Raw genomic sequence first — 22,429 nt, 5'->3', positions numbered from 1 at the left:
GCATCTTGGCAGGAGTTACAAACCCCAGGTTGTAGTTTGTAAAGGGTGATTGGCTTCTTGGCTGCATACTCAGAACAATGCTAGGAATGTGTGGGTGCCTTTGGGTTCCCAAACCTTGTGTATTGGGAATGACATCATACAAGCTGAAGTCTTGCAAGTGTTTTCTTGCTACTTAGTGCCGAGTTTTCTTATGCATCTTGGGTGTGTTCTTGACTCATATTCCTCAGACCTTTTCTGAATGACAATTATATGCCAGTTCTTTGAAAAAGGAAGTGAGTTCTGTTTTTCTTGGCAAGATGGTTACCTTTTTCTTTTTTTTTACCTGGAGCTGCTTCTCAAAGGAATACTGATTCCCTTCATAAGAAAATACCTTCCCACTGACTGGCATATGAATTTTTCAGTTATTCTTAATATAATCTTTCTGGGACTATACAAAGACAGGAATTTGAAATAGGTCTTCAAGCTAAATTATGTTGGCATGCTTTAATTTGCCTCTCCCCTTAAGTATAGGTGCTTATCTTTTAAGCTCAAACAGCTCCTTATAGACTGTTAAAAGATTAACTCTTTACCAAATTCTGTATACTTTTAACACTGTGTGGGGATTGAAGGTGTTCCAGCACAAAAGCTCTTAAAGCCTCCATTAAAGTTACCTGGGGGGGATGTAGAGATGTGTGTGATGTGTGATCATCCCTTGCTGTAGCTCCCACTGCCCCAACATACACCCTCGGACAGACAGGCACAACTATGGCTGAAAATCTTTTTTCCATTTTGGATCTGGGAGACTCCTTGTGTTATTTAAGTTGGTGGTGTTGGTTTTTCCAGCTGTGTGAGTTGTTATAATAAAAGATATTCCCTTATCTAGCATGTTCTTCTTTCTTCCCTCTCCAAGATGCTGCTGCTGTTGATTTTTGGACGCAGAACTTACACTGTTACACCTCAGGTTTAATGCAAGCGCCTTTCCACCCACTCTAAAGCTCAAGGCTTTGCCATAGTGTAGTGGTGGCTACTGATTTATTTTACACTGGAAAGTGAAACTGCCTCTTTCCTAGCATCTCTTGATAGCAAGAAGATAGGCTGTGTGGGTTTGCTGCATTCCAAAGGGTAAAGTCTTCTTCCTGACCACCTTGTTCTTGTGCGTGACCCATTCTCCTGATACTGTTTCTGGTGTTCCATGTACCCTTCCATGTACAAAACTATCCTGGGAAAACTCCACAGCTCTGAATAGAAGCTTGCATTATGGCCTGTCTGCTAGTGTGATAACTTTTTAAGTCAAAATTGGCTGGTCTCCACAACTGGAAGTAGTTTTTAAAGCATTACAAGTGTGTGGGACCAGCAAAGCTACTGAAGCCGCTTTTTTTTTTTCCTTCAATTTCCATTTTTCAAATATTACATGTAGTAAGAAAATATAGTCATCTTGGAAGCTCTCTGAAGCTTTGTTTGCTGTTGGTGAGACATTGAGGATAAAGGCTGGACTGTTAAGAAGCTATAGTATAAGGCATTGAGCATCTTGCAGAGTCTCAACCCTTACAGCTACCTTCATGGGGTTTGAACTTTTTTGAAAATCTTGTCTAATTTGTCTCTGTGTCATTCTGTGTCATTTTCAGAACATGTTGGCTTTTTTTTTTTTTTTTTGGATAGCCTAGTATGTCGAGTTCATTGTAGAAGAACAAAAATGGTCAATGATCCCTGAAGCCATGCCTGTGGCTTACTGACTTAATCAGTGTGTCACAAACCATTGAATAGCATAGTGGCAACAACATTTGTGGGCATAAACCTGCCTTTATTAGGGCGTAAGCATAAAAACATCCTGTAATGAACTTAGAGGTGTGAGTTTTATTGCTGGATTTCAAAGGATTTTTTGTCAACAGGTATTTGAGTTGCTTTCCAAGCTGTAGCATTACCTTTCTCTAAGTAGATTTTTAATAAAAACTCATTAATTATTTATACTTGGGAAGTTTTGATTAACAAGTGGGCTATTAATTTTGAAAATGAATCAAAATTACCACTTGCTGGTAATAAGAAAAATGTCTCAAACTGGATCCTTTTCTGTTTGTGATATTTGTTTGTTACTGTATTACAGGAATACAAAGTTTTAGAGCACCAGGCAAAAGTGTTTAATAGAAACTTGAAGGGATCTCCTATGAATATGTAAGAACCAGAACTGAGCTTTGATTGTTTATTGATTTATTTGGTGGGGGTTTTTTTAGATGCTGCTTCTTGCAGATAATTTAAAAATGGAAAAAAAAAATCAAAACCCTTTTTCATTTTAGATACCAAAGCATTTTTGTACCTTACCAGTTAAAACTTTTGATTTGCCTGACTAACTGCTTAGATTGAGGGGTTTTTACATCTTAGGATCAGACTTGAAGGCAAGGAAGGGTAGACTGGGGACAGACTTACTTATTGTTACTTGTGTTGACATTGATTTTTTTGATCCATGTTGCTATTGCAGGTCAGTGTGATAAAGTCATATGCTTACAGTGTGTGCTGTTAATTACATAGCACTGGGAACAGTACAGCTGCTCAGTGGCTGAAAACCAAAATATAGTTTTCAACTCTTACAGGTTTAACCAGTTTCTTATACAGGGTACCTCATGCATTCTCTGCCTACTGTTGCTTGTTGGTTTTTTTTGAAGTCTTCCTGTCATGTGCAGAATTAAGTTACTATTTTAAAAGTATGCTAAATTTTAATTTTAAATGTATGCATACAAATTCTTGTTGTAGAACCATACAGCAGTTTTGATAGTATATAAATGATGTATATAGATGTGCCGGTCATCTTGATATCACAAGTGTCTTTGGCATACTTCCTTTAGCTCTTTGGAAGGCAGTCAGCCCAAAGCCCAACTGCTTAGTTGCACTTTGAAGATCCCCATTGCTGTAATTTTATAGCTATTATGATTGATATCCTGGTTTTTTCAGGCCTTCACAGTACTGTTTGCCTACTTATGCAGCATGCCAGAGGCTGATCTGTGCCCTTGCTCTCTGTAGATACTTGTTAAACCTCCCGGCAAGCCTGAAGCATCATTATGTGCAGTGATGGTTCTCCAGAGGGACCCTGTTAATACAGTAACTATCAGAGGCTCTGTTTATTTATGTGAAAGATACTACTTCTGTGAAGATAAAAAGCTGGCTGCACTCTAGTAACACGTGATGAAATTTGACTTTTCTTTGACAACTCTATGGATCATTAACACAGGCAAATTAAATTTAAATACTTGAGCAATAAAGACTAAGATGAGTTGAGAAATTCCAGAAGGTTATTCCAGAGATCACGCATCATAATCTTCAGAGTTCATTATTAGCAGTAACTTGAACTGGTCTAGATTTGTTAGCCAGTAGTGAGATGCAAGTCTGAAAATTTTGCTTTCACTTACGGGATCATATTAATTTTAAAAGGAGCAGTTTTTGTGACATTTGTGGAGATTTGATATCTGGGCTCTGTCTGCCTGCAGAAGTGACTTGTTGCAGCCTGAAAATACAGGAAAATGCAGTTGGAGTAAGTGAACTTGCAAGTAGAGTAGCAACAAGCGTAGAAATGCTAGGAAGAGGCTTCAGAATACATGGAAGGCTCTGCAGAGAGTGGGAGGGGAAGATAAATAAGCAAAATGCACTTATCCTATATGATGGACAGTGTTTGAGGAAAAATGCTTTAACAGGTTCCATCACAGCCTTACAAGCCATTTTCCAGACAGCAAAGCTGAGGTCAGGGAGCAGGAGATCATTGCACAGGAGGTCGCTGGTCTCTAGCAAGAAGCTCTACAGCACTGCTGTCTCTGTAAGCCTGGAGAATGAGTACTCATGTGGAAGAGACACAGAATAGCAGAAGGATAAACTGGATACTGCTAGCAAACATGGTATTTAAAAAGGAGTAAACCTACAGTTTCCCCACACTACCTATTTAGCCTATATAAAGAGTTTGAGTTTTTGTGCATATATTTACTTTTTCTTTTTTTTTTTCCTTCATGACACCATCTGGTTCAGCAGCAGTAAGTGTTATACTGGGGAAAGAATACCTCAAATCTTTGCCTACAGCTTCTGGTTTTGGAAAGGTGAATTGATTTATAAAGTGACAAGCACACAAAGATACAATAGTTTCATAGAGGTGGTTATAATGAAAAATTTCAAAGAGAACTCTTGTTTTATGTATTTTGGCTTATGTTGAGTATATTATCGTTACTGTGAATAATAGCCAATGTTTTGATACAAAAACATAGCTTGTCTTGAATACATGAGGGATGCCTGCATTACCTAAAATCTTAAAAATCTAGTAAATACCAGTGCTGTCATCAGGTGAATTTGGAAAGAATATAAACATGTGAGGAGTTTGTTAAAAGAATTGGTGGAGATAAAAGAAAGAGCCCAAGCATGAATAATTTCAGAAATTAATTCTATTGAGCAGACATTATTGTTTTCTTGTAAAAAAATTAATTGTGGGACCATAAATGCCATTTCTCTGAAGCTCATGTTCTCTATGTCAATAGTGGCTGTTTCCTGATGAAAGAGAATAGATTTTTTCAAACAAACCTGGGTGCTAACTTTATTCTTGACTTTTATATTTTTATTACTTAAATAATAATAATACTTACATGTATAGTATATGTAGTGTGCTTATACATACTAGAAAGAAGAGCATTTTACTGGTGAATTGCTCTTTATACATCCATCTGTGATAGAACTTGCAAGATCTGCGTTTGTAAAATTAGAAGTTCTAAGTTTCTCCTGGATGATTTCAACTGGATAATATGTTGGAAAATGGGATATAATAGGATATGAAACATAGTAGCTTCCCCACAGTTACTGAGTATAATTCCATATGGCAGAGAATAACCCTTGGTCAGTTGGGGTCAGCTGTCCTGGCTGTGTCCCCTGCCAACTCCTTGTGCACCTTCACCTTCCTCGCTGGCAGAGTGGGATGAAGCAGAAAAGGCCTTGACTCTGTTTAAGCACACTCAGTGCTTAAATCATTGAATTATCAACAGTTTTCAGCACAAATCCAAAACAAAGCCCCATAGTAGATGCTGCAAAGAAAACCAAGCCAAGACCAGCAAAATGGGATAATAAAAAAACTGTTTTCAAGAAAGGAAAGTTAAGATAAGGCCATTTTACAAAAGCAGCAGAGCAGTAAGACAAGGTATCTTGGAAACACAGTTTTGAGTATATAGAGCCACTGTTACTTGTAGTTGCAGTAAAACCTGTATTGTTATGTTCTGTTTAAGATAACAACCACAACACAATCTTTAAGTGTACAAGATATATTTTGAATAATGTTATTTTTTCCATTGTGAAATATGCTTTTTTAATGAACAGGCTGTTTGATTCACTCAGTTCATTTTGTGAACTCCTGACATATTTACTGCTGTTTGAATACTACTCTGGGGATACTTGGTGTTTATTAGTGTCTTCACAGGCATTTCTAGTGAAGCACATCATGAATGAAGTACAAAAAGCTCAAAATATGGGTGTAAATAAATACTAAGTACTTGTGCAGATCAGATCAGCACTGCACACAAACAAGTTGTACTTCCAACTGAGGTTGTTTTGCTTCTCCTGCTGTGCCAGTATCCCCTGGCATTCTCTACAGCTGAAACACTCAGTGACTGAGTGTTCACCCTGTTAGAAAATTGAGTTTTGATCACTTGCAGTGGTTTTACTTAAGTTGGTAGAGAAAGCATTTCCATGTTCCCCCTAATCTGGCCTATTTGCATTTGCTTGGTACCAACGCTGGCATTACTATGATCCTGCAATTAAATATTTTCAAAGACTTCAGTTTCCTATTTTTGTTTTTTTGTTGTTGAGGTTTGTTGTTAATCACATTAGTCCATAAAAAGGCTTCCTGGGGGCTGAACAGAGGTGTGGAGGAAGTACAAAATGTGGTTGGTGAGGAGGGTAATGCTTCCTCAGAGGGCATCCATTGAGTGACGCACTCGTGTTGTAAAATCTGTGCCAGTGTTTTCACTTAACATTTTAGACCAGTTTAATTTGGCTTTGCTTCAAAACAATCTAATTCCATCTGTTCTAAGTGATTAATTCCTGCCCTTCCTTTTTGTGTCATTGCATATTTTGCCTGGCATACATTGATCAGGGCTAAAGCAGAAAGCCTGGTTATATTAGAATAGTTTCCAGCTAAGACATCAGAATCAAATATCTAACCTTATATGTGTTGGAAGAGAATTTGTTGATCTTCTTCACATGTACACAAATTTCCATATAGGTTGTTATTTTAAAAAGTTAAATTAATTCATTATTGGGGTGTGGGGTGCAGCAAAGAGATCAGAGAAAACTTTCCGAACACCCGAAATGTTTTATTAAGAGTACTAACTGTTATGGTATTTTCTCTTAGAATAAAATATTTTTATTTTTAATTTGTAGGTTTTCGCTGCTTCTTCTGAACCTGGAAGAATATTACTTTGAGCAGCACACAGCTAATCATATTATAAATAAAGATTGCAAAGATGAAAGGTACAAAACTCTTGCATACTTTCACCTTTTGGAGTCATTCTAGGCTCATGTATCTTGAACATATGCACAACTTTTTTTTTGTTTTTGTTGTTCCTTTTAGAAAATTCAGAGGCTCCCTAAAAATCTGTTCTAAGTCAATTATTTTTGAACCAGATGACAATATCCAGCCTATTATCAAGGTAAGCAGTGCAAACTTAAATTTCTTGGTAACTAAAGATTCTCTTTAAAAAGCTTTTAAGAAAGGCCATGTATTTTTATGACTTGCTGCAGATACCATTGCGGGATTGCAGTAGTATAAAAGCCCCAGAAGATAATGAAGCAAATAACCCTTTCACAAGGTAGGTAAATCTGGAATACTCTATGTATTTAACTTCCTTTAAAGCCCAAATTCCCATAATTTCAAATATCTTATTTACATTTCAGGAATACACCTGGAGGGATTTCTGTTGTATGTAGCCAGGTAAGACATGCATATAATAGATTCTTGATGTATAAATGGGTGAGGTTACATAAATGAGCAAGCTTATGTTCCTTAATGGTATTTTTCCTCAAAGCTATAATCTAAGAGTGGGAAGTTAACTGAAAACAAAACTAATTAGTGTCAAAAACTTAGCATTAATGTGAAACTGTTGATGCTGGAAATTGCAAACTCTAATGACTTAATTTAGTCATTAATTCAATAAACTGAACATTTTTGCCCTGTGCATTTTATAATGGAGCTTAGGGAAACCTTGGAATTGAATGAAAAAGGAGAATAGACTGTAATAAAACTTTATTGATCATCTTTAGTTTGATTTTCTTGCACTGCTTTCATCTACTTTCTGCAGCATTTTGGGGTAATGGCAAAGCCATCTCGGTCCCCGCAGTTCAGCTTTGTGAAAACTCTGGACTGTGCTGTGAGTCCACCAAATAGTTTTCAGAAGGTGTCCTGAAATATTGTCTTAAAGTTTAAGTCAAGAGTTGTGGTTGTGGATGTATTCATTCTTAGAGTTAAGCAAGGGGATACACTTTAAATTTTGGTAAATTTCAGTTGATAAGTGTTCCAAAGCTGCAAAAGTTAAAGGAAAAAAAAAAAAAGTTCATGTGTTCTTTCAGGATAGAACAGACTTGAGGCAGGAAATACAATTTTAAATATCCTTGTTTATTTCTAAAATCTGTCTTTACCAATGCCCAAAATTGATAGCCTTGCTATGTTATGTGCTGTTGCAGTCAAAAACAAACTCAAGCATTTAATACTGTCTATGCCAGAGAAGCTTGTGGTTTGTGTTGTAGTAATCAGTATATTTAATTTCATTTTGAAATTGCTTCTGTGAAAAATACTGTGTAATCTATTTTTTGAGTTGGCAGATTTCTATGTACTGAGTGATTTTTAAAAACATATTTCTAACTCCTCTAGGCAATGCTTCCACCATACATCATTACTCTATGTTTTGAAGAGCAAGGGATTATAAAAAACATCTTATAGGAAAGAGGAATTAAGTTTTAAGATGGCAAGTGTGGTTAGCACCCTCCACTCCTCCATTTGTAGCTTGCCGGTCATCTTCCTGTCTCTGAGGAAATGTTCTGAAATATTTGAATGGCATCATAAATACTGGTATTTTGTATAAAAGGCATATGGACTTCCAAGTGTCAAGTAGTCACTAGTTGTAATTATGACGGATCATGATGTAATTAAAAATATGGGGTTTTTAAGTAGAATTTTGGCCTTGTAGGAAACCACACATAGGGAGTACTTGGCAAATCTTAAACATCTTTGCCTTTTAGAATCAGAAAAAATTGGTAGTACACAGCTGGATAAGCAGCTTTTCCTTATGTAGCAGACAACTTAGAACTAATGGCTTTAAAATATAGTAAACAGGAATAATAATTTGGTATTATTTCAGTATTTTTTTCTTGAGATAAAACTGAGGGAAATCCTCCAGAGATAGGAAATTAATACAGTATGCTTAGGTTTTTGCTCAGCTTACAAGTAAAGAAAACCAAACCATTATGTCTACTTCTTATGTAATGTAGAGTACTCAGTATAGTTATCCTGCAGAAGAGCAATGAATGTGAAGCAGATTTCTCATTCTGATTCTCCCATGGTCTGATTCAGGTCTGTACATGATGATGTCAGATGAAAGGCACTAATTGCCATTGTTTTTAATGTAGCACTTATAGAGGCATGCTGAACCTATGGGCTTCCAAGCCTGCCACTTGCTTTGTTCTAGCTGGATGTTTCTTGGAGCGGTCATGGGCTGAAGGTTGGCTCTGTTGTCAGCTGATGGGAATGGGGAAGGCTGTCTGTAGCAGCCAGAAGGATTCTGAATGAATCTGGGAGTGTAGAACCGCAGGTGTGCTACCTATAGGAAGGAAACTGAGGCACTGGGAAGGGACCTGTGATCATCCAAGTTTCTTGGGCCAGGAGTAGAACACAGTATGTTATGCAGTTGTCACCCCACGACAGCAGTCCAGTGTATTTTGTTTAGTTCAGAACCAGTCCTGAGTTTAGGCCTGAGATTTAGCAAATTTGAGCCTTCTGTACAGGCAGCAAAACCATAACTTATTTCTGGCTTGTTGCCTTTTAGATGGTGGATAGTAAGGCACAGCGTACAAATTAGTGTGTTACCAGTCAGGTCTTTTTATAAGAATTGTGAGAATGTTCTGAAGAAGGAGAGTAGTTTTATGTGGGTTTTGGAGAGGAAAGACATTCTCAGAGATGAGGCTAGCACCAGAGAAATAAAACTGTTCAAAAACATGGTATTGGATGAGGGAGGAAATCTGGTGTTCGTTGTGGTTGGAGCTGGAAGTGAAATGTTTAGCAGCAGAAGAAAGGCATTCATTTGAGAAAGTTTGCACAGGGTGTGTTGCGTGTTGCCAGTCTGGAGTAATTCCTGTTTGGGCAGAACCTTGAGCCACTAAAAGAGGGGAAGGATCTGCCCCTCTGAATGTAGCTCCTTGAAGATCATATGATTAGGATAAAAGCTCACTAATGAACTGCATAAGTAAGCCTCTGAACAAAATTGGACTTTTGCCCTCCTTGCAGTTAGCTGATGTAAAAGCTCATTGTTTTTCTGCAGTTTATCTGGGGTAGTTAAAGCAGAATATTACAACTCAGTGTTTTGCTTGCTTAAACAGTGTTCTTAGTATTTACCAGTACTTCTGATTAATTATATTATTTTTTAAGGTGTGAATCTGTAATGTCTGTTATTCTTTCAGGTTTTTCTCATTAAAGAAAGAAATGTTATTGCACCCTATAAAACAGTAAGAGTAAGTATATATTTTTTCACCGCTTTTAGCAAATTGGAGTTTTGTAAGGATTTATGTTGTCATTTCTGAAAGAGTTAAGATAATTATCATTTGAGAAATACCACAGTGAAGCTTTTAAAAAATATTTTTAAAAAAATATTTTTAAAAAAATATTGAAAAAGCATGTCTGAATTCTTCTGTGATGGCTTTCTGATACTTCTTGGAGGACATGCTGCAGACTTGACACTTGCTATTTATCTTGATGTGCAGCTCTATGGGCTCAACAGTCAGAGCTGTCAGCTGAGTGCTCATGTACAGTGAACACTGCATCCTGGCTAAGTGTCTTCTCCTCAGTTCTGCTCAGACTGAGATTGCTGAGATTCTGCTCAGATGAAAGATTGCTAATTGATATTTCCCAGCTGAGTGTTTCTCAGTTCAAAGAAATGGTGGATAAGGCTGCTCACAGCAGAAATTGGAGCTTGCTCCTGGCTGCTTTCTGCTGAGAGGGTCGGTCTGCTCCAATTCTGAGCCTGGAGGATTCAAGGCATACAAGTAAAGGTTCTTTGCTTAAATTGTGAGATTAGTTAAGACACAAACACAAAACTTTTATTTTTCAGAGTTAATTCACTTTTTGCCCAAGAGTTGAAAAAGATAGAATTATATTTCTCAATGTTTTTCTTTAAGTAGAAAACTTCAAGAAGATGGAGTCTATAAATCCGTATTACTGTAGTGGACAGCAAAGGGACAAGAGAGGATCTCTGTTCTCTCAACAAGGGCTTTGGGTTGGTTTTGTGATTAGATCTGCCTCTGAACCAGGACTTAAAAGGTTTTTTTCTTTGTTTTTTTATTCTGATAATTCTTCATGTGTTGAACCTATTTTGTCTTGTAGTCCTTCTATGATCTGTTTTGCAGACATGTGCAAGATTTATTAAGTATCAGACAAATACCTTATCTCCAACACAAATACCCTATTGCCAACACAGTGGAAAAGGAAAGAATCAGAAGGGTTGTTTGGAAAGCTCTTCACTTCATTTTCTTCTAAGTTATGGTTCATCCACAGCTAAAACATTTCTGACAGTTAACCATCACAATTTACTCTGCTGAAGTGCAGCTTTTTCTCTGCATTTTGAAACAAGAAATCTAATTCACCTTCAATCTTTTCTGATTTTTTTTCTGTTGCTGCTAGATATCTTCTACTTGAATTGTTGCCAGTTCCATATGTCACTGAGTGCTGGAATTGAGTAATACTTTTTATCTTCCATGTCTTTCTTTGATTGTTTCAGATCAATTACAAAATACTGAGCTCTTGTCTTTGAATATGGCTGGAGAGCTACAGAAACTGCTCACATAAACTGTCACATTGTTGGCTGTAAGCAATACTTGTAGACCATTCACTAGGATTTCTTAGAGCTGTGTTTTTTTCGTGTTGAAGAAAAACAATGCTCTGGGTGAAATGTTGCAGGGCTTTTATCTAAATTGCTGCTGAATTTAATGTCTCCCTATAATCCAGTTCCATTTGCTTTTCGAAGCATGCTTTCCTCTTGCATTGCTGTCAGTTCAGCTCAGATCACATACATTACACTGAAGATCATCTAGATTTTCATGTCTTCCTTCCTTCAGTTAAAATTAATCCAGTTGTATCTACTGACTGATGTCTTGCTTTAGTCCTACTGATCACTTTGTTGCTTTTTTTTAAAGTCTAGCCTGAGAAATCACAAAACGCTACAGAAACACGTTGATACAGTTTTATACTGCATTCAGGGGTCATGAAAGTATTCAACAACCTTTGCTAAATATGAGTTGTGAGTAAAGCTAGTGCCAGTTGATCCATACACATACTTTTAATATACTTAAGTAAAAGCAGGAATGTCTCCTATAAAATGACTCTTAAGAAAGCTGGGAAAACTTCGTAGGAGAAAAATGAGTGTGCCACATAAGCTGGTTGATGTTGTTAGTGAGGCTTTTGTGAATGACTATTCAAAATAGACTGTTGACTGGATTTGGGATCTTTTCAGCGCAAAACTACTTATGTAGATGAGAGTGACTAACTTTTTTTTGCCTAGTCTTTAAAGATTTGATGGGCTGGTGTCTTTCATCTATAAGAAATAGAGTAGCTGTTTAAAATGTAACATGTCATTTGCTAGTTCTATATTTGCAAGTGTTTAAAATAGATGTTAAAATAGGCAGAACAGGTACTACTTTTCATTTATTGATGTTTGCACTACATTAACTTATTCACTTCAGAGCTATTGTGCTGTATTGTATTAAACAACGCTGCACAAAGAGCTTTGCCCAGGGAAGATATATTTGTAAAGAAAAAAGATCAACATCTGCTTTTGCAATCTTTGGCATATAACACAATCTTTAATAGCATAGTTTTACTGGGTTTTAGAGTTTTATTATTTAGGGGTCTTTCATTTTGTTTACTTTAATTTTATTTTTTCCACTGAGTTCTATTTGAAATTAATTCGTAGTAAATGTACTTTTAATTTTAGGGTAGAACAGAACACTTATTCCAACTGGATGTTGCTTGGAAAGTAGGAGATGTTGTGCAAACTCTACATCAGGTATGTGGTTATTTGATATCCCTGCATAGTTCATGACAGCATCTTTTGATTTTTAGTGTAGAGTTTTATTTGTACTCAAGGTGAAAACCTTGGATTATCTGTTTTTAAAATGTGGACTTGAACACAGCATCTAGTTCTGTCAGCTACTAGATTCTGTCAGCATCTAGTAGCTCTCAGTATGCAGGGTCGTGCTAAGCAAAGTAGTAACGTGGCAGTAGAAGTGAATAAATATTTCCTACTTTAAAAAGAAATTGTGATAGATCTTTTAGTATGCCATCACCAAGAATGCTAAAGCCCCTCCTGTTTTGTTGACTTCTGAGCTGTGTGGGACATCTCTGTGCAATTTCACTTAAAGCTCATTGTTTAGCTTTACAGGGCTTCTTGTCTAGATAAGATGGGAGATCAAGCTGCCATGGTGAGTATCTGATTATTTCTAATATCCCTGCTTAATAATGAAATTGTGATATCAGTGTTTAATAATTAACTTCTCATTGCATTTGAATCAGATACCATATTAACTTTTCTTTCCTTCCACATTAGATAACTGCTATATTACAATCACGCTTGGCTAGAACTTCATTTGATAAATACAGGTACTTTTCTAATCACTTTCTACTGGGAAATAATTTTCATCTTGTTGGTTGATTAGTCTACTGCACTGATAGTTAGATGGCTAGTTGAGTTAGTGTAAGTTCTCTAATTCAGAGAGTTAGCTTCTTAGTATTTTGAAGCTCCTGGAATGTAGAGCAGGAAATTCTGTGTTGAGAAGATGAATGTGTTACTTTGTCTCAAAAATGTTCATTTCTCTGTGAATTTGTTGCAATTGGGCATCAGCGTATGCCAAATAAAACTACAGTTCTAGAGAAGACGACTGACTTACTGCCCTGAGACTGGAGCAGAATGTAGCAGTGTTCCTTTCTGGAGTGTCTGTAAAAGTGGTGGTCCCAAAAAAGAACTTTATTCCTGTGTAAAATAGGCTTAGTGAAGTCCCCATTCTGATGTCCCAAGGCTATAAACTGACTGAAACCTTTCTAAGTAATTTAAGGATACCTCTACCAAAGTAAGAACTGGAGGTAAACTTACTCCTTTTCTTCACTTGTAGATTTCAAAGCATTTCTGAAACGCTGCATATGGAATGCAAAGCAGAAATGGTGACGCCACTGGTGACTAATCCAGGGCATGTGTGCGTTAGTGATGCTAACTTGTACTTCCAGCCTCTTAATGGATATCCTGTAAGTGCCTCATAGATGGTCTTGCTTACAATGTGAGCACGCTGCCCTGCTAGCAGACAGTTTTAATTCTCTGTACTTTTTCTCTCAAATGCACATAGAGCACATCTCCAAGGCAACTATTTTCAATTATTTTTAGAAGGCCATTGGTTTTCCTTTGATCTCTGCTGCATTCAGTGTATCTCTCTCTGTGAGGCTTCATTCTGTGCTAACTTGCTTAAAGTTTACCTCCTACTGACAAAGCACAAAATGTCCTTTGCTCATTCTCTATTAATATTTGAAGATCACTATTTGTTACATTTCATTTAAGATAAATTTCTCAATCTTAGTCTGATACCATTCCAACTTAGTGAGAGCTTTATATATATGTAGTTTACTTTGGGAGCTCTTAGCTAGGTTTTCTATTAAACTGACCATTTCTTTCTCTGGAGGAAAACTGAGTGTGTGTTGCACATGGATTATTGCTTTGGAACTTTGTCATAGAAACAGAAGTGATTGTCTCAGCAGGCCACTGACTTAGCTATGATATTGTGAAATACCTTTAGTGTGGACATGGCAGTAGCACAATCACCAGAAAACTTTAATTCTCAGATTTTTTATTTTTTTTTTCCAATTTGCTTGTCAACATGTGAGATTACATCAGCAGCCCTGGTGCTGCTCCAGCTGGCTATGACTGGTCCTGCAGGCTGGTGGAGCGCAGTCTGGCCAGGGGTGATGTACCAAGCTAGATCCATCCTCTAATCCCAATGCTGAACTGCCAGTTCCCTCCCCAGGGCTGAGGGCTGGAGCATTCCTCTAGTGCTCTCATCCGATGGTACCCTGTGGGGAAAGAAAGCAATCTGCCTGATTTGAGTGCCCTAAGAACAAGGAAAAGACAAGCAGAAGATTCAGTGGAGTCTGGGGACTCAGACACAGGGAAAATAAAGAGAAAGCTCTGAGTGTTCTGAAAGGAACACTGAATTAGAAAGATCATGTCTGTGACAAGAGGAAGGAATGTTTGGAGCTAGTACAGAGAAGGGAAAAGGGGATTGGAGAAAACATGTTTGACAAAGGAGTAGGAATTTGGGGGACAGACTTTATAGCAGGGCCTTTTGCTATAGGCCAAGGTTAATAGTTTTAAACTAGAACAGGCTAGATTTAAACTAGGTAGAGGAAAAAAAGGTTTTTACAATGGGGGTGGTAAAACACTGGCACAGGTTGTCCAGAGAGGTTGTGGATGCCCCATCCCTGGAAATATTCAAGGTCAGGTGGGACCACACTCAGAGTAACCTGGTCTAGTTAAAGATGTCCCTGCTCAATGCAGTGGGGTTGGACTAGGCAGCCTTTAAAGGTCCCTTCCTACCTGAATTACTCTGTGATTCGGCTGTGCTGGAAGTCCAAGCAAAGGAGTTTCAGGGGGATAACGGTGCCATTCTGGTTCCACCCGCCAGGTGGCACCCTTGGCACGGTTTGCCCGGCAGCCCAGTGGCTTCCCTTGGATAGAGTTCGTCCTGTTCTGCTTCTCTGGTGCATGAGCACTGCTAGGGGGGACTGACCCGGGATAATACGCTGCTGCTTACCTATTCCTAAACTGCTCTGCTGCTCAGGCAAAAACCAACAGCAAAGACAAGCTTCCTCTTTCTAACATAACTGCTTAGCATCACTATTCCACTGCTACAATAACATGGATGGGTATTATTTTCATATTGCTAATATCTGTAGTCAAGAAAAACTTCAGATTTTCTGAGGAGGGTTAGGTAGAAGAACATAAACCTACTAGAATGTCTCCATCTTTTCTTCCCCCTCCACAGAAACCAGTTGTACAAATTACACTGCAAAATGTGCGTCGCATCTATAAAAGAAGACATGGGCTGATGCCACTGGTAAGCTCAAGGATTTATTTTATTTTATTGTCTTGCTGTATATATGGTTTCTTAAACAGACCAGCTGTAGCAGTCTGCATCATTAGGTAAAAGCCATGTGTTCTTAAAATTTCTGTATTAAATAGTGAACAGTACTCAATGATCCTTTCCGGTTTTTTTAAGTGTTTCCTTTTCCTGTGCTGTCAAAAAGATGAAAACAGAATGAATTCTGACAAGGATGAAAAACTTCTTTCATAAGCAGTCAGCATAGGAGAAGGGAGTACCGTTAGGGAGCAATTAATTCCACTTATCTCAAGCACCTATCACGGGACAGAATGAATTTCTCTCTCTTGGTGTATTTTCTCTGGATTGATTCATGGAGGAAGTTTTGTCACTGCTTCATATTGAGACTAATGTGGAATGATGATTCCTGCTGTACATGACTGAGGAATGTCAAGAGCTCTGCAGTGAAGCCTCAGTTGTGTGCTTTCAGTGGTAGCACTGAAATTTCAATCTTGTAGAATTTTTTTGTCTCAAAACACATTTAAACCAAATATACATTTTTTTTTGCCTAAGTGAATGGAATAATGCAAAGAATTAAATGTCTATTACTAGGCTTAATCAATCCAGACAGAGACAACCTACTGGCTCAGTGTAAACTGAATGCTCTTGTGACTGGAAATAGAAAATTTAGTATGTTAGATTTTGTGGGCAAAATTGCTACCCAGTATAGAGTCATAAGGCTTATTAGTAAATAGAACATTCTGTTAAAAACTACAAGTACTACAGCTTGTTAATAATTGCTCTCATTTTTTTCTCCCCCCTTTAACATTTCAGGGACTTGAAGTATTTTGCACAGAAAATGATCTATGTTCTGACATCTACTTGAAATTCTACAACTGTCAGGATCGAGATGAGGTCTATCGCCTTATTGCAAAATATATAGGTTTGGAGTATTTATTTATTAATGTAGTGTGTAGTACCTTGGGAAGGGAAATTTGCCTGGATTTTGCTCTATTGGTGTGTGGGAAGAATGAGAAAAATATACAGATATATAGGCTGTAACAAGTTTTAATAGAAGTGAGCAAAGATCAGAATGAATGTTGTGAAATGGCACCAGTTTGGTTGTGTTTGAAGAGCTGAGTGTGAAAGCTGAGGAGGCATTATTGAGGCAAAACTAATTTTTTTAATTTGCAACTTGATATACACTGTCATTTAACAGCCCCCTTTGCCCCCTTCAAAAAAAAAAAAAACCAAACCAAAAATCAAACAAATGAAACAAACCCACAAAACACTATCTTCAAAGTAAGGGATAAATAAGATCCACTCAGCTAAATTGTGTTTTGCTGAAAAAATATAGACTAGCTTGTGTGTGGATCCCCCTAGGACTCAGTTAAGACCTTATTGAGAAACTTCCTGGTGGATTTCCAGTCTACGCAAAAGTACCTGAAATTTTCTCAGTCTTAGGAGTGGTTGATAAAAATTACAGTTCTGAAACAGTTCAGTTCTCATTTCTATTAAATCTTGTATACATTAATTCCTAGAAAGTGATGGTTATTTTTTTGCAGATTGTAAACAGAAACTTCCTAAAACATGTGTGTTCTGGAAAAAAAAGGGAGAAAAAGGCTGAGTTTTTCTGTAATTTGAAATATTGAAATACATATTTACTGCCAATATTGTAAATTTTGTGCTATTTTATTATTGTACCAGGACTCTGGTTCTGTTTCAATGAATTCACCTAAATATCAGTTGACATTTCCCTCCTGCTTCACAAAGAAAAATGGAAAGGCCACAAAGGAATGATAACTTTATTTTAGAACTGTTTTAGTATTTTCTATTTTTCTTTGGAAAGGAAATAGATTCTGATATAATTTTCTCTGTTGTTAAAATACCTGCATGCTGTTACCCTGCTTCAGACTTTTTCTGGATAATTTTCTAAGGTGAAATTTCAAGATGTAGATGAAAATGCTGGTGATGTTGGAGCTTAGAAATAAAAAATGGTGAGCCCTTTCCCTAGAAGCGTTTTTAGCACCTCGGTATCTCTCTGGCAGCAGAAGAGCCTCTCTTTGAATGTGCTAATGTTTTTTACTTTACTAGAATTTAAAGTCCTAAAGTGAAGGAAAGATTGGACTATGTCTTTCCAGTGAAGGAAAGATGGGAAAATGTCTTTCCATCCTATGCTGAAATAGAGGCTAAAATAGAGGCTTGCCATAATCTAATCCAAGTTTCTTTCTTTCCATCATGCCATGGATGCAGTCCTTCAGTTCTATTTCAGGCACTTGCCCAGGTGCTGTATACAGAATCAATGGAAGAAAGTTTAAAAGTAAATAAATAACCCAGTTTTCCAGCAGCATACCTTGACATTACAGCTAATAAGCAGGGTAGTGCAGTTTGAATGTACTGAGCTCCTGCCTATACTTCAAAGAGAACTCCAGGTGCATAATTCTTAGTTTTTTGAGTTTGGGCCAATTTTCTTTTCCTCTACTCTGTTTCAGTGGATGTGAAATTAAATCCTGTTCATGTACATACATGACTTCTTTCCACAAGTTACTGATAGTGGGTGTCCTTGGTTGCAGTAGGAAAATATATTTAACTTTTTTCTTGACTCAAGCAGAACTGCTTCTAGAAATTTGAAATCCTAAAGGTTACCAGCTTGCTGAGAGATGTTCATGGTCTGCAAATATTTTTCCATTCCTATGTAAATATTCATCCATTCTTACTGTGTTTGGTTTCAGCACTCCTTCTTTATGACTTTTTTTTTTTTGGCCAAATGCAATTGAGACCCCTGTGCAGAGATATTAAAAAATGCGTGGAGTATGGTAGCTATGGCAACACGAAGTTGCCAGTTAATTCTGACTTGTTCTTTTAAGAAACTGTGCCCTTAATTGTTTTACAGTATCTTGCATCATGTTAATGGCAGTATAACTTGGGGGCTAAACTCCAAACCTCCCAACTCTTAATGTTTTGTTTTATTTTATTTCAGAAAATCATATTGCAGAGCACACAGCTGAAAGTTATGTGTTGCAGTGGCAGCGAGGACATATATCAAATTACCAGTATCTTCTCCATCTCAACAATCTGGCTGATAGAAGCTGCAACGATCTCTCCCAGTATCCTGTATTTCCTTGGATCATAGCAGACTACTCTAGTTCAGTGTTAGGTATGTGCATATGAAAAAGCATGTTAGTGCATCATGACCAACCTGAAATGTGGGGGAAGGCATTTACATTGTATAGACTTCATGTTGCATCAAAATGAACCTGGCATTAGTGGTCTTGGGTGTTTTCTTGTGGCCTTACCCTTCCCCTTTAGCTTAGGGGACAAAATACCTCACCTTTGTCTGTTAAGTATTGCACTCCTCAGATACAGAGTATGTACCAAACATCTGCTTGCTTGCTTTGCAGATCAGCAGTACTGAGCATTCAAAGACACTGTGATTCTTATAAATAGAAAAGAAGCAGTAAAATTACTTTTTTGTTTTTTAACAAGTTAGATGCACTGAGATGTGTAGAATCCAGGTGTTCTTTTATGATTCTTAGCATTGCAGATTGAATGTAAGAGGCTGACAAGGCTTGTGCCTGAATAGGCTCCTTGATTAAGGGTCTTAGTGCAGTTTGTGTTGGGATTTTGTCCTTTTGAAGATTGTGTCCCTCTGCAAGAACCAGAATAGGGGAATCTTGTGGTATTCATCAGCACCTGCTCAAACACTTCAATCCGATTGTATGGTGGGACTTAACTGTAGCCTGACAGAGTGGTTAGTGAGTAGAAGAAGATGGTACCAGCTGCTTTTGTGCCTTTGGTAGCAGTACCTTGATTAGATGATACTACTTGTAATAACTGCCCCATAGATTAACTATTAGTTCTTCAGCAAGAGGTTTGAGATTATACATACTTGGAAGGAAGATGAGTAGCTATTTACAGTAAGACTTTATGGGATTGCAGTTAGTAGGGAGGGAAAAAACTACTGGAGGGGTTCTGGGTTGGCTTTTGTTTGCTTTGTTGCTGCTTGAATAGGCTGGGGGGTTTTTGGTTTGTTTTTAAATATTGATTAGAGTACATTAAAGTCTAGTAGAATGCTTGGAGTCTATAACCAAGCATTTGGTTTGGGTTTTTTTTTTAAGATCTGACAAAGCCTGAAACATTTCGTGACCTTAGTAAACCAATTGGTGCCCTGAATAAGGAAAGGCTGGATAGACTTGTGGTATGTATATCTTGGTATTCATATGCTGAACATTTTGTGCCTTGTACATATTGGCAATAAAAGGAGCTTTGTCCAGCAAGCTTTGGGAATTATGTCTCAGGAGTTATTCTATCAGAAGTTAGCTATAAACTTTATCAGAAGCAAACATACCTATAATCATTCCACATTTATTTTCCAGCTTAATTTAATCAGAACTGGTTTTGTCAGTACTAATTTAAAATTATTTGAATCCATTTCCTCTCTCTTACTACCTTTTCATACATATATACTTTTGAAAGTTTTGCCTTACTTTTAAAATAATATCCCAAAATCCAGTTAATGTATATATGGTGGCACTGAGATGCTATAAACATACATGAATTTATGAAACTTCAAAACCCATGGATTTAAGTATGTAATGTAAAACACATGTTTGAAAGAAATAAGAAAAAATGGTAGAAATCTTAAGTATTTCCATTTAAGAAAAATACTGAATTTGAGGGAGAGAACTTTAAAGGGAGGAAATTTGGATCCATGGAGGTCAGAGCACTAACTTGAAAATTCTATATACTTATAATAGTTTTTCTATTTCTCAAGGTAGGCAGGCTTTCCTTTCATAAGCTGTCAAACACATACTTAGAGACTTAGAAGTCGTCAGTTATTTGGCTTTTAATTATTTGTGTAAAATTATTGTCTTCTATGGAAAGTTAATTATTGCAAAATAATTTATGGAACATTAGAAAAAAATACTGCCAGAATAACTCCATTATGTTTATAAAAAAAAAGATAAAAATATTTCAAAATCATATAGTTTCCTAAGATTGTGGAAGGCAAGAGAATATGAACAATATTGTGTTTACACAATACAGTAATACAGTAAATACAGTAACAGTAAATAAAGTCTCCTTTCTAAGATCTGACTTCCCTCAAACTGTTATTAGCTTCATGCTTACTGCAGTAAAAGTCATTCTGTTTGTATTATGTTACATTTTAGAGTAATGCATAGGAGCTTCAGACAGGAAGGAATCTCCCAGGTTGATGGAAGTCACTATGTTCTTCCATACTCTCATGAACCTTTATGTGAAAGACAAAAAGGAAGCACTTCTTTGTTTGCACTTCTTTGAATTTTAGTCACTGCAGTTATGTGCTAAAGTGAGAGAGGAAAAAAACACTATAGTTCTGGATGATCAGTTATGACAACTATTTTGCCATATTGATTTACTGCTCTGATTAAAGCTGCATGGATATTAGAACTTAAATGTTTATTTTATCATTGGAAGAAAAATTGAGGGTGGGTGGTCCTAATCTGTGCCTTTAAAAAGAAACAGTGTATATGTATATTCAGAATTGAGGCAAAGCAGCAGTGCTGATTTGAAACAGACATTTCTTTCTTCTTTCTATGCTGCAGAAACGTTACCAGGAAATGCCAGAGCCCAAGTTCATGTATGGAAGCCATTATTCTTCTCCGGGTTATGTTTTGTTTTATCTCGTTAGAGTTGGTAAGGCACCTTTATATGCTCTCTGAGCAGACACCTCCAAAGCAGACAAGGTTTGGAGCAAGCTGATGCTGTTTTTCCTTCTCCTTAGCTCCAGAATACATGCTCTGTCTGCAGAATGGAAAGTTTGATCATGCTGACAGAATGTTCAACAGGTTTGTTTACATTTTGTCTATAACTAGGCTGGTTTTGTTTTCAAATATGCATCAATGGGGAGTGCAAAGCCTTAAATTTTTTTTTTTTTTAACAAATGTGTGATTGATCTGTCTTATCTAGCATTGCAGAAACCTGGAAAAACTGTTTGGATGGTGCAACAGATTTCAAAGAGGTAAATAAATGGCTGGAAAATTATTCAAGTGTTCTCATCTGTGCTTAGCTTTCTCATGTACTGTTGATTTGAGAGTGTTTGGTTGGAGTGTGTTAGGTTGTTTTTCATTGTTGTTTCTGCTTTTCAGTTGTATGGGTTTGGTTTTTTGGTTTTTTTGTAAGGCTGGTTGACTGCATTTTATGAGTCCTTTATTAACTGTATATTAATCCCATATCAACTCCATGTTTGCTCATCTGTGCCTGATTTCTGGCTTTTAGTTCAACAGAAGTATGAATGTGAATGTTAATGGAAATACATGGGAATTACCAGAGCGTAGATTAAGGCTGAAAAGACAGTTTTATATATTGTCTGCTGGAATGTTGTAAGGATTGGCTATATTGCAATGCTTCATCCAGAGAATGAAGAAACTGTGGAAGAAATTATAGAAGTAGTATCTTGGGGTTTTGAGCCCTGAGAAACCCTAACTTGTAGCATGTGTTGAGAAGAATAAACTGTCACATAGTAAATACTGTTAAACTCCTTTATCAAAGAAACATTAATACAGTGATGCTTTTAAAAAAATAATCTAGAGTTAATGGTTAGATATGGTGATATTTAAGTAATTGATTTAACCTCTGAAATTTGTCATAATTTTAGTTTTATTCTAGATTTTAGTCTTGACTCTTACTTGATGTCTTAAAAATGAGAATGTAGCTATGCAATAAGAGTTCTGAAGATACTCATAGATGTTATGGATTCATATGTCACACATTACTTGTTAAAATGTGTGCCACTCTGAATTTAGCAGTTTGGCTCAGAGAACTGTCTTGTAGGTAAAACCTGGAAAGCCTGCCCAGCCTTAGGGCTTGACATATGAACTTTAATAACTTTCTTTCCACTGAATGATATGTTTAAGTGATGAAAGCTAAACTAATATCAAAACTTAGTCAGTTTTTTTGTTTGTTTTTTAAAATTCCAGTTGATTCCAGAATTTTATGAAAATGATTCTAGTTTTCTAGTAAATAGTTTGAAGTTGGACTTGGGAAAAAGGCAAGGTGGAAAGATGGTTGAAGATGTAGAGCTTCCACCCTGGGCATCAGGTAATAATAGTCAAACTTC

The 22,429-nt window shown here is 36.8% G+C and overlaps 1 protein-coding gene across 2 annotated transcripts in view; it reads left to right on the top strand.

Moving 5' to 3' along the window:
• The window catches only part of NSMAF (neutral sphingomyelinase activation associated factor), a 39,018-nt gene that overhangs the window by 3,569 nt on the left and 13,020 nt on the right, over nucleotides 1-22,429 (top strand). The window contains exons 2-18 of one of the 2 annotated variants that reach the window (XM_071419827.1): nucleotides 6,373-6,462; nucleotides 6,563-6,641; nucleotides 6,733-6,800; nucleotides 6,886-6,922; nucleotides 9,661-9,711; nucleotides 12,186-12,257; nucleotides 12,625-12,672; nucleotides 12,798-12,850; nucleotides 13,360-13,489; nucleotides 15,277-15,348; nucleotides 16,165-16,273; nucleotides 18,311-18,487; nucleotides 19,449-19,528; nucleotides 20,916-21,006; nucleotides 21,095-21,158; nucleotides 21,280-21,331; nucleotides 22,290-22,410. In XM_071419827.1, coding sequence (XP_071275928.1) covers nucleotides 6,373-6,462; nucleotides 6,563-6,641; nucleotides 6,733-6,800; nucleotides 6,886-6,922; nucleotides 9,661-9,711; nucleotides 12,186-12,257; nucleotides 12,625-12,672; nucleotides 12,798-12,850; nucleotides 13,360-13,489; nucleotides 15,277-15,348; nucleotides 16,165-16,273; nucleotides 18,311-18,487; nucleotides 19,449-19,528; nucleotides 20,916-21,006; nucleotides 21,095-21,158; nucleotides 21,280-21,331; nucleotides 22,290-22,410 — 1,394 coding nt within the window. Of the gene's footprint in view, nucleotides 1-6,372; nucleotides 6,463-6,562; nucleotides 6,642-6,732; nucleotides 6,801-6,885; nucleotides 6,923-9,660; nucleotides 9,712-12,185; nucleotides 12,258-12,624; nucleotides 12,673-12,797; nucleotides 12,851-13,359; nucleotides 13,490-15,276; nucleotides 15,349-16,164; nucleotides 16,274-18,310; nucleotides 18,488-19,448; nucleotides 19,529-20,915; nucleotides 21,007-21,094; nucleotides 21,159-21,279; nucleotides 21,332-22,289; nucleotides 22,411-22,429 lie in introns of those variants that run through there. The other variant, XM_071419836.1, reaches the window with a different exon arrangement.

This window comes from Agelaius tricolor, unplaced genomic scaffold (genome assembly GCF_023055355.1).
Source record: "Agelaius tricolor isolate 1412-34295 unplaced genomic scaffold, bAgeTri1.0.p SCAF_2, whole genome shotgun sequence".
NCBI classification, from domain to species: Eukaryota; Metazoa; Chordata; class Aves; order Passeriformes; family Icteridae; genus Agelaius; species Agelaius tricolor.
This window is presented reverse-complemented; position numbering and strand designations above follow the sequence as displayed.